This window comes from Lissotriton vulgaris, chromosome 5, assembly GCF_964263255.1.
Source record: "Lissotriton vulgaris chromosome 5, aLisVul1.2, whole genome shotgun sequence".
NCBI lineage: Eukaryota > Metazoa > Chordata > Amphibia > Caudata > Salamandridae > Lissotriton > Lissotriton vulgaris.
The window spans coordinates 739,876,211-739,888,494 of NC_141693.1; the positions used below are offsets into that span (position 1 = coordinate 739,876,211).

A 12,284-nucleotide genomic window follows, 5' to 3' on the forward strand; every position below is an offset into this window, starting at 1 on the left:
AGCATATGAGGTGACAGCTAGGGTCGAGATGATCTGAAGGTGATAAATAATTAAGGAGGCAATAATTCCAATTCAGTATCCATGATTCTAATGTCACACAGATGTCAGAGGAAGACAGGATCATATCCATGTTGAGGATTGCTTCCAAGATCCAAGCAGTGTGAGGATGGCAGCCCTACTCTGGTCCATCTATGATTTCAGGTTCCACAGCAGGGGTGGGGGGATGGGTATCTGACTCATGTATCTGCACCTCAGTGTCATCATCATTCAGTTGACAGCTCTTTTTTTTCTCTGAACTTACCCAGGAAGAATCTCATTGCAACAGGTCTGTAATGAACTGGGTTCTGGGATTAAGCATAGGCTTCTTAAAAAGTCGCACAATGTAGCAGGTTTTCAGAACAGGGAAGATTATGACTTTGTTATCCCATCAGATTACTGATGTTCCATTATTTATTTGTTTATCTATTTATTTATATATTTATTATTTATTATATATTTATTTATGTATTATATTGATTTATGCATGTATTTATTTATGTATTAATTTCTCAATTCCTCTCTACTTTTTATGCAAAATTATGGTTTTTAGTATTGCTATCAATATTTGTCTAGCATTGTAGGTAATACAGTGATTTGTCTAGTTTGTAGGCACACACTATGTGAATACTATGGAAATTATTTAATTTTGTATACTGAAAATCTTTAACATTTTCGTAGTATGTTATTGTAGCCCTGCTTTGCTTATTTGTATTTCTATAAGAATTTATTTGCTGGCCCCCAATGAAATCAAGCATGTGGGTGCCACGGGTATGCACAGTGGCACCCACTATAAAAAATAAATCATCAAAATGGTAACTGGCCAGTCGGCTGGACCGCGGGGCCCTTCAGCTTCCTTCAAGGTCCCAACATAAAAATTGGTGTTGGTGCCCCAGTTGGGCACCAGGGCACCCAAAAAACATAATTCAAAAATAAATAATAGATGAGCAACAGGAGCCTCTAATTTAGTATTCACTGCTCCACTAACGAGTGTCCCATAATGCCCTGCAAGGGTATTTTTGTTTATAAAATATTGGGAACTTGGTGGTGCCCATAGGAGAGGCCAACCACTAGATGAAGGCAGAGAAGCCTGCAATGGTGCAGCTTCAAGAAGATATTCAAACAGGCTCTTTTGTATGAGAGGTCGGTTATAAATATAGCCCATCTCTGGTTAGAGGGACAGAAGGTCTGAAAAGAGACAATACTTTTTTCAAATGTCTTGGAGAACACAAGAGTGCAACTTCAGTGCATTAGGGACACTGCTAGGACACTACAAAGCCACAAATGTGGTAATGGTCAGTTGCGTAAATGTTCACCTGACATTAGAATAAAGATTGCAATCTTTTCATCAAACTCTGACGTATAACTTGTCCTGCAAGTTCTTTCTGCTATTTCTAATCTTAAAGATGTTGTGTACGTACGTTTATATCAATATATCAACCTCACTACTGTGAAATAGTCTTACTTGAGCCTAATATTTACTTCAACCTGACCGTTATTTCAACCCATTAATTCAACATTTACACCCACATGCATCAAGGTATTTAGGAGTCGCAAACGGTGCGAATCGGTAAAATCGGCCGTTTGTGATTCCTAAATATCTTTTTTGTATGCATCAAACATTTTTGGGAAAATCGCGATTTGTAGCGAATTCCAAAAAAGCGATTGCTTTTAAGGAATTGCAAATTTGCGATTCCTTAAAAGCAATGCATGATTGCTTTTTAAATTGCAAATTCGCAATTAGGGGGTGCAAATTACCACGAGGGTGAACCTCGTGGTAATTTGCGAAAATGTTTTAAAATGCTCAAAATTGCATTTTAAACACTGTAATGTTACAGACACACATGTCCTTAGGACATGTGTGTGTGTAACATGCACTTAAAAATCCATTTCAGGGGTGCAGGGGGGGTCATTTGGACGCCCCCCCCTGCACCCATGGAATGCATTAACATTTTGCGAATCGCTAATAGAAATTCGCAAAATGTCAATGCCTTCCCATTGAATCCTATGGGCCTTTTGGCCCTTAGGAATCAATGGGAATTGCGAAATCGCAATTTAGAATTCGCATAATCCTTGCGATTCGGTAAAAATTGTGATTTTCACCGAATCGAAAAAATTATGCGAATAAATTGATGCATCCCATTTTGCGATTCCTTATTTGCGATTTCCTATTTTTCGCAAATAAGGAATCGCAAAATGTCCCGATGATGCATGTGGCCGTTAGACTTTCTATTCTAATTACGGTTGGTTGGTTGGTTGGTTGATTGCTTTATTTCGATATGCATATATCATAAAAGCGATACAAAAGATTAAAACAGCATGTCGAAAAGAGTATGACTGTACAATAAGTAAAAAACATTAAAACACATTAGATCATCATAAATTAGTTAAAAGGAGATTAAATTGATATGGACAGTCTTCTAAGTCTAATCAACCAGGCCCATTTTAAGAACTTGGCAACGGCACAAACAATCGGGGGGGCTGTGTCAGTTAACAGAATCCGAAGGGCAACAGAGTGCTGGCGAGTACCCAATTCTCTGCAGATAGGTCCGAGCCAGCGTGTTCTTGGTCGGCCGTAATCAGGGCATTCAAAAAGAAAATGTGGCACAGTCTCTGGTTTATCGGGACAGAAAGCACAGTATCGTGAAGAGGGCTGGGATTTATTCCACCTGGAACAAAGGTCAGCCAAGGGTAACAACCCCAGCCGAAATTTGATATACAGGGACCGGTCCATGGCAATTGTTATTAGGTCCATGTATGGCTCGTAGGCAACGACATCTTTTATCAGCAGAAAAGCTGCGGTGGCTTTGCAGTGGTGCTGATTACTGCTGCGCTTCACGCGGACCCACTCCCAGAACAGTTTTTTTAGGGTCTCCTTCGGGGGAGCGGAGTGACTATGCCAACAAGAGTCCAAGCCTAGATCCCCTAGAAGGTGTTTGATGTTCTTCAGCCATTTGATTCTGTGCCAGCCGTCGGAGTGCATCAACTCAGCAAGGCCGTCAGCGTAGGGTTTTAGCTCCGGTACCCTCCACAGACGGGCCCAGAGCAAGAGGGGTCGAAGGCGAGCCTGGTCCCCTATTGCTTTACAGCCAGCATCCATGAGCACTGGGATGGTCGGACTACTCGATGGTATGGCAAGGAGATCTTTGATGAATTTGTTTTCCGCCTTGCACAGTAGATCCACTTTACCCAGACCCCACAATTCGGCTCCATATAGTGACCCAGGGACCGCACAAGCTTTATATATATCAAGTAGGGGGGCAACACAGTGTTTAGTTGAGTTGTTAAACTCTTTGAGGAGAGCCCCCCCACCCTTTTATGGGTCAATACCATTTTGTTGATATGAGCGGTCCAGTTCATCACGTCGTTGAGTCGAATTCCCAAGTAATCGAATTCTGCCACTCTTTCTAGGGGTATAGAATTCAAAATAGGGGGGCAGCCAAGTTTGCGGGGCGGGTGCAAAACTAAGTACTTGGTCTTTTCCACATTGATGACAAGGCCCCTGGAGGTGCAAAAGTCCTGGAAGCGATTTAGTAATGTCTGGAGACCTTGGGGGGTTTTAGAGATGAGGAGGGTGTCGTCGACGAACAGCAAGGTTGGAATTTTTACGCCTCCCAAAGTGGGAGCGTCTGCTGGTTCGCCGAGTAGATGGTCTACCACCCCATTGATATAGAGGGAAAATAAGGTAGGGGCCAGAACACAGCCCTGCCTTACTCCCCTCTCGACCCTGATCTTATCGGTCTTTTCCCCGTTCAACCCCCATCTAACCTGAGCATAGGTGTTATTGTGCAGTTTGATAAGGAGGTTTAATAAATACGGGGGCATCCCTAGATTGTGTAGCACCCTCCAGAGTTCCTCCCTGGGAACCAGGTCAAAGGCAGTCTTTAGGTCAATAAAGGCCAAATAGAGACTGCCTTTGCCTAGCTCCACCACCTTCCAGTGTAGTAACAGGAGCCTAAATACCTGTTCAATGGTTCCGGTACCTGAGCGGAACCCGGCTTGCATGTCGGACAGGATGTGGTTTTCATCCACCCATTGCGAGATCCTCCCCAAAATCACTTTCCCCGCCAATTTCTGGGACGAATCTATTAGGCTTATAGGCCTATAGTTCCCAGGTAGGTCCCTACTGCCCTTCTTGTAAATAGGGACCACCTCAGCACCTCTCCAGGAATCTGGCACCGGGCCTCCCGCGACAATTGCGTTGAGGAGTGCAGAAATTATTACCCCCCACTCTTCCGGGTATGCTCGAAGGATATCGCCTGGGAGGCCATCCGGGCCAGCTGCTTTAAGTGGGACCAGGGTTTTGATCTGTTTTGTAACCTCCAAAACTGAAAAGGGATCCAGGTCTTGGGCCAGACTAGAGGCGGGGGGACAAAGGGGTCATTTAGTGAGCCTTCAATGGCAGAATAGAGTTTTTGGAAGTGGGAGAACCAAGTTTGGGCGTTGATGGTACAGGGCCTCGAAGTATCGTCAGGACGGTTCCTAGTGCCCACCAAATCCCAAAAGCGTTTTGCGTCTTTCCCTCGACTGGCGGTCAGAAGGTCCTGCCAGAAGTTATCCTCCCACTCCATCTTGGCATTTTTTTGGCAGAGTGCGTAGTGCCTCCTGGCCACCCTAGTCCTAGATGGTAATTTGGACTTTACTGCTTCAATGAGAAGTGACTTCGCCTCCCTGCACTTCTGATTGAACCAGCCCAATCTGCCTCGTGGGCTAGGTTTCCTTCTATTTGTGTTAGCTGGCACTACGAAAAGATCGCTAATAGCCTGGGTTATAGTGCAGAACCTCGAGGCCACCTCCGACAACCCGTCCACCTGGTGATCCAGGTTGGTTAGGGCTGAAGCAAGAAGCTGCCTGATGGCAGAGGTTTTCTCCTCAGAGACTGCTAGCTTTGCCCACTTTAGCCGCCGGCCACAGTTGGCGACTACTGACAGGTCCGGGGGGGGGTTACAGGGAGTTCTAGTCGCAGGGCAGGATATCCACCTGTGAGACATTGTGAGAGAGAGAAGATTGTGATCACTCTCGACAGATGGTATAATCGCCATGTCCTCCACCATGCTCCACAGGTGAATGTCAAGGAGGAAGTAGTCAATCCGTGACGTGTGCCCTGGCCTATTGTAAGTGTGGGCCCCAGCTTTGTCAGACCTGGTCCTGCCATTGGCGGCCCTCAGGCCAAACTCCATGGCTATCGAATTGATCTGGAGGGCCACTTCTGACCACCTTTTAATGGGATTCAGTTCAAGGGATGGGATCCCCCACCTGGCATCGAGTTCCTCTTGATCAGATAAGATTTCAAGGTCCAGGGGCTCAAAAGTGCAGTTAAGATCGCCCCCCACCAGGGTGCAGGACCTATGAGGTGATACGCGGAGCTGGGCTTCTAAGCAAGATATTATTGGAGATTCTCTGCCCCCCTTTGTGCCTCGGGCGTAAATGTTAAAAATATTTAAAATAACTCGGCCTTGGGAGTTTTTCAACACTATGTTCAGGAGATCAGGGCATTTAGTGTCCCGCTCCACCACCCTGCAGTTGAGTTCTAAAGCCACCCAAATTAGGAGGCTACCCGAAGGGCGGCCCCTGCCGGTTGCACTAGGGGCTGCTGGCAGAAAGTGGGTGGAGTAACCTGCCTTATGCAGGGGCACCCCGCTCCAGGTTTCCTGGAACAGGCATATGGAGTATTGCTCCACCAGCGAGTTCCAGTCTGGGAGCGCTAACTTCCTCTCGAGGCCCGCCACATTCCAGCTGAAGACCCTAAACGAGGGGTCCGTCACAGCTGCAATGCTACGGTTCTCGACGGGGGGCAGCGTCTCCACAGCCCCCACAACAGGAAGGCCAACCAGTAAGCCGGGAACTTCCCTGATTTCCCCTTGCTCTGAGACATACTTGGCGGTAGCATGGCTTTGTAGTGCAGTCGAGGGGCAACAGGTTTTAGGGGAGGGGATGGGCTCAACAGCAGGATTTGGGACCTCAAGATCATCCCCGGGAACGTCAAGGAGTCAGCAGCCCCAGAAGCCCCAGTTCTGCATCACTGGCGCTGAATAGAGATGCTGTGCGAAGACTCCCGGGGAGGGGAGGCCATGGGCGATGTTTAGAGGAGGGGGCCCGACAGGGCATAGTGGAGTGGTCGGGATCGTTCTTGGGTAAAAGTAGGATAGGTCGACAGCATCGACCCCCGTTCCAGCCGTACGGCCTTGGGAGCATATTGCGTGGGCAGCTCTTATATCTTGAAAATTAACCACCACGCAATCGCCCTCAAAGAGTTTTTTCCCGTGGCCGATCCAGCTCACCCTGCGCACCCCAAGGATCAGGCCATCTACACCCACTGGAAGAGGTCTATTAGTTTTCATCCAGTGGATGACTTTGTTTTTCAGCGCCTGGTGTGTTTCCTGTTGAGATTCTTTTAGGAGGGGGACTTTGGTGAGGACAACCACATACGGGTGACATTCTGGTGGGAGGTTTACCGGAGGGCACTTACGTGGCGGAATATGCTCGGGGCCGCTAGGGGAGGATTTTTTGGCAAGGATGGGGTTTTAGACAGAGGCGGATTTTTGGGTGGGAAGGTTGGTTTGGTAGCCCTAGCGGTAGGTGCTGCTCCGATGGTTTTAACAGGCGCAGCAATTGCCGAGTGGGCACTTGGGCCAGTCCCTTTCTTCTGTTGACTCTTTTGGGCAGGGTTCGGCACAAGTGCCGTTACTGCTGAGGGGGGAGTGCCGTGCACCTGAGCTACATGGGTGAGTTCACTAGTCGTCGGCCGCTTCACGCCGTCCGGAGGGACAGGGGTAAGGGCTTTCCCTGAGGCCGGTGTTTTAGCCGGCAGTGACGACTGGACTCTAGTTGTTTGACCAACGGGGACCTCCCTAACCACATTCCTATCTGGGATGAGTTCAGAAGGTTTAGATTGCACTTTCAGCAGGGTTTTCAGAGAGAAAAAGTTGTCCCTAGTGGCCTGTTCAAAATTGTCGAGTCTAACCCCCAGGCTCCTAACTTGCTCAAGAAGCGGGTTAAACAAAGATTTTAACAAATTCTCGAGAGACTCGAGAGAAGTGACCTGGTTTGCTAGAGCCGGTGTAGCTGGGGGCAGGAGGGACGGTGTCGGAGGCTCGGCTGCATGCTGGGGGGGACCTGTAGACCTAAGGGGTTCCAGCTCCCCAGTGCCTTGGTGTGTAGTGCCCCTGTTTAGCTTTGTCCTAGAACGCTTGTGGAGCATGGAATAATTCCCCCTCCGAGTGTTGATTCCCCTTTTCCTTTTCCTATGGACCCGCAGAGATGGAGTCTGGGGAAGAGGTGATGTGTGAGGTGAGGGAACAATGGGATCCGCGATAGACCTGTTGTCAGGAGGGCTGGCTGTGTATGAGGGTGAGCCAGAAACAATAGCCTCAATGCAGCAACTACCTGGAGGGGGAAGTGATATGAGGCTTTCTATCCTGTCTAGTCCAGCCTCTAGTGCTGCAATGTGATGCTCATCTGGTTGGGGCGAGATGGCGGGGGGGATAGGCGGCGATAGAGCATGAGCCACAGTTCCCAAAGAGGAGCGCTTAGATGGAAGGAGGTCAAGCGAAAGGCGGCGTTCCGTCATTGCGATCTCCTTTTCAATGACGTTAGCCACCCGGGTGATGAATTTGTCCATTGTTCCAATCATCGTGGAACCCCCTATAGCACTAGCTCCGCCACCCCTCAAGGCTTTACCGGATCTGGTGGACATGGTGGAACCGAAGCCTGCAGCTAGACTCAGGGGAATAGGAGACGTGGAGGACGTTGAAAAGGGGGGTGGCCCAGCCCAGCCTCAGACAGCCCCTGACTGCCACAGACTGCCCGCCCTTTGCTCGGGCTTCGCTCGGCGTCCCGCTCGCGTCCTGCGGAGCGCCTTGCGAGTCCTTAAATCAGAGGGCGTTGCAGGCGGGGGGCGTGGCTGGTGGTGGGCGCGTCCACTCGCACACCTGATCCAGCAGGGACTCCTGGATCTTCGAGTCCCCGCTAGCGCCAATGCCCGGTGGTTGGTTCTCCCGGCGCCTCCTCAGCCCAGCGCCTTGAAGTTGAATCCGCCTCCTCAATCCGCGAAGCGGCACCCGCGAAGCGGCACCCGCGAAGCGGGTGCGGCGAGGGGCAGCGGCGGGAAGCAAGGAAAGCAGTTCCCAGGACAGCGGAACTCGCCGTGGGCTCCACACACACCGCAGCTCCACTCGCAGGTAGGGTCCCAGGGAGCACAGGGACACGCGCCTTTTTCTGGCTGGTCAGGCGGGGGGCGTGGCTGGTGGTGGGCGCGTCCACTCGCACACCTGATCCAGCAGGGACTCCTGGATCTTCGAGTCCCCGCTAGCGCCAATGCCCGGTGGTTGGTTCTCCCGGCGCCTCCTCAGCCCAGCGCCTTGAAGTTGAATCCGCCTCCTCAATCCGCGAAGCGGCACCCGCGAAGCGGGTGCGGCGAGGGGCAGCGGCGGGAAGCAAGGAAAGCAGTTCCCAGGACAGCGGAACTCGCCGTGGGCTCCACACACACCGCAGCTCCACTCGCAGGTAGGGTCCCAGGGAGCACAGGGACACGCGCCTTTTTCTGGCTGGTCAGGCGGGGGGCGTGGCTGGTGGTGGGCGCGTCCACTCGCACACCTGATCCAGCAGGGACTCCTGGATCTTCGAGTCCCCGCTAGCGCCAATGCCCGGTGGTTGGTTCTCCCGGCACCTCCTCAGCCCAGCGCCTTGAAGTTGAATCCGCCTCCTCAATCCGCGAAGCGGCACCCGCGAAGCGGGTGCGGCGAGGGGCAGCGGCGGGAAGCAAGGAAAGCAGTTCCCAGGACAGCGGAACTCGCCGTGGGCTCCACACACACCGCAGCTCCACTCGCAGGTAGGGTCCCAGGGAGCACAGGGACACGCGCCTTTTTCTGGCTGGTCAGGCGGGGGGCGTGGCTGGTGGTGGGCGCGTCCACTCGCACACCTGATCCAGCAGGGACTCCTGGATCTTCGAGTCCCCGCTAGCGCCAATGCCCGGTGGTTGGTTCTCCCGGCGCCTCCTCAGCCCAGCGCCTTCAAGTTGAATCCGCCTCCTCAATCCGCGAAGCGGCACCCGCGAAGCGGGTGCGTCTAGGGGCAGCGGCGGGAAGCAAGGAAAGCAGTTCCCAGGACAGCGGAACTCGCCGTGGGCTCCATACACACCGCAGCTCCACTCGCAGGTAGGGTCCCAGGGAGCACAGGGACACGCGCCTTTTTCTGGCTGGTCAGGCGGGGGGCGTGGCTGGTGGTGGGCGCGTCCACTCGCACACCTGATCCAGCAGGGACTCCTGGATCTTCGAGTCCCCGCTAGCGCCAATGCCCGGTGGTTGGTTCTCCCGGCGCCTCCTCAGCCCAGCGCCTTGAAGTTGAATCCGCCTCCTCAATCCGCGAAGCGGCACCCGCGAAGCGGGTGCGGCGAGGGGCAGCGGCGGGAAGCAAGGAAAGCAGTTCCCAGGACAGCGGAACTCGCCGTGGGCTCCACACACACCGCAGCTCCACTCGCAGGTAGGGTCTAATTACAGTACTGGTCAATGCGGACTTTACAACAATGTTGCAATAGTGATCGGTCAAAGTAAAACTTTGGATAACCTAATAGTCTAGTAGAGTTAATAGAACATTTTGGTAACCGTCTGGTCGAAGCAATGGTAACCAACGTTGAGGGAGTCGAATTATAGGACAAGCGTACAGAAAGCAGAAATGATGAGAAACAACATCTGGAGTGAAACCACTAGAACAGTTTATCTGATGAGTGCTTCTTAGATTCTGGTTTTGATTCTCGGTGTTTATGAGATGAAAATCAAGTAAAAGAAAGTCCAGAGGTTACCTTACATTTAAAATTTCGAATTGTTGCTTTTAATACTTAGTAAAAATAGTTATTAAAAATGTAATTTATTCGCTACATTTGAATGATTGGAACGGTGTTACCTTTGTTCAACTGAATAAAAGAAAATTATCCAAAACATATGTTTTTATTTGAAGTACTTTGCGGAAGTCGATTTACAATGGCTTCTACAGGATTTTAAATGATGAAAAATGCAGGTAAAAATATAGTTACCTTTAGATGAAAACAAACTTTACTTTGGCAATTTTACTTGTTGGTGAAATGACATACACAAAATAAATTATAAGAATCACTATACAAGAGTCACTGTATTAGAAAAATGCAATAGTAAGCAGTGTACTAGTACTCTAAAAATACTTCACAAAGTCAACATTAATTTAAGTTACACACATCTTTAAAAAGTACACAGTTAATTCACTTTAAAAAAGAAACAGGATTGGTTATGGTCCCTGTGAATATTTTTTGCTCTTCCAATTTACATTTTGACATTTCTGCGGAGAGCAAACTACAAGTATTGCTGCTCCCCTCTGACGGTCGAGGCTGCTTTTACGATTGGTCTGAAATTGAAAAAGAAAGAGTGGAGTTATTTTGATGTTACACAGAAAGTATAAGATGACGAGCATGGCAACTGTTGACAGATGAATTATGAAACAAATAAGAAATCTGACTTTTATGGTTTGTGTATGTTTGTCCTTATTATTTATAGAAACATGTACCTTATATGTATGAGCTATTAGCTGACATTGCTCATTCCCATTCAGAGTCTCACATTCCCTTTTATTCCACGATTTTTGCCTGGATTTGTGCTGTCTACTGTATGTCAAACGCCCCTTCTCATAGCCAATGCCACCATGAGCGGTTCTCACAGTACATAAATGGAAATAATTGTCTATGCTGTGTCACTTCTATTTATAATATATTTTTTGGGACTCCGCCAGCTTTGTTGCGATGAATCCTTCTACTGTGCAAACCAAAAGGCCAAATTGTCATAATTCCTAGTGTCAATTTCTTATTGAACAAAATATCAAGGACCATTTTTGTACAGTGAAGGACATGTTACCCAATCATGTATACAATTCTTTTTTTTTTTTCTTTTTTTTTTCTATTTTAGTAAAAAAAATGTTTTTAATTCTACATGTATGGAAGATTTTTCCATCTCCTCTCTGGTACCGTTCATGATCGGTTAAGTTCATAAAGACAATTACATATTAGCAAACTATTCAATCAATTTATATGAAGAGGTACCTGTGCGCAAAATAAATATTGTTAAATCACAGAGACCTTTGCTCAAAACACTCACACATCTCAGAATGCTGGAGACATATTCTGAATTTATGCCCAACTCTAATGTACCACCCTTAGATGACTACAAAATTAGTGCTCATTAGTTGTAGCATCTGTTGCGTGGTCAGGGCAGCCTCTACAACTACAATGGGCACTGTCTGGCACCAGCTGGATCTCGAACAGAATGTGTGAAGAGTGTAGCGGTGGATGGGAATAGAGTTTCCATATCTGGTGTCCCTGCAAGGGAGCCAGTGACGCTGGTGTCAGCTTGGGCCGCCTCAGACAGAGACGATGGATGTGGAAGAGGTTCATCATATGCTTTTCTTGAGTGCATGTTCTCAGTCAGGTTAACTTTGCTATTGACTACCTTTGGCAAAACAAACCCTGGTAAGTCTGTGACACACATTCTACCTGCATATCCCTGATGCAACAAAATGCCTGTCCGTTTGCAATTGGTTTGTAAGTTAACAGTGACTTAAGTGGAAGCTCATCACCATCCCACACAGTTGCAAGAGTTCTCTTATACAACCACCACAGACAGCAAGGGTGCGGTAGAGGCTGATGCAGAAGATTGGTGATTACCCAACTAAATCTTCAAAAGTAGCAGATGCATGCCTCATGGAGAGTTTTCTTGTCTACACGTGTGTCTACACGTTTGTCCAAGGCAGGCACTGCTGACACCCTACAAACATGCCCACCTCCTGCTTGTTGCCTGCATTCTCATCCGCCAATTCGTCTGACTCGTGTAGTTGAGTGATGGTGTTATATGGTTCTTCAAATTCAGTAGGACTGCTTATTAAGACAACATACTCTTCAAAATATAGGCGACTGATTCCATCTTCACCATCAATAAATATCAGTCCTATTACTAGCTGTTAGACCTGGGATCCATAGTTGCCTGAGGTAGGTATCCTAGGCCAAGTAGGGACCCTCGTTTCCACGTCAGGGAAAGGAAGGACACCTTCTCAGATTACCCACGCTCAACCCTTGGTAGCTTGGCACGAGCAGCCAAGCTTTTCTTCAAGGCAAATGTGTAAGTAAGGTATTTGCAACCACGCTCCCAGTGACCCAATGGTGACACTACAAAAGTACTCCACACAAGTTTCCGATAAAAACAAGTATAAGTTTATATAAAAAGATATACGAT

At 48.6% G+C, this 12,284-nt stretch overlaps 1 protein-coding gene across 1 annotated transcript in view; it reads right to left on the reverse strand.

Annotated features, from left to right (window-relative positions):
• Nucleotides 1–9,961: 9,961 nt before the first annotated feature.
• The window catches only part of CLDN19 (claudin 19), a 153,789-nt gene continuing 151,466 nt past the window's right edge, over nucleotides 9,962–12,284 (reverse strand). Inside the window, exon 5 of the mRNA XM_086922173.1 lies at nucleotides 9,962–10,410. Within this exon, the coding sequence (XP_086778299.1) occupies nucleotides 10,359–10,410 (52 nt within the window). The 3' untranslated portion in view covers nucleotides 9,962–10,358. The remainder of the gene's footprint in view (nucleotides 10,411–12,284) is intronic.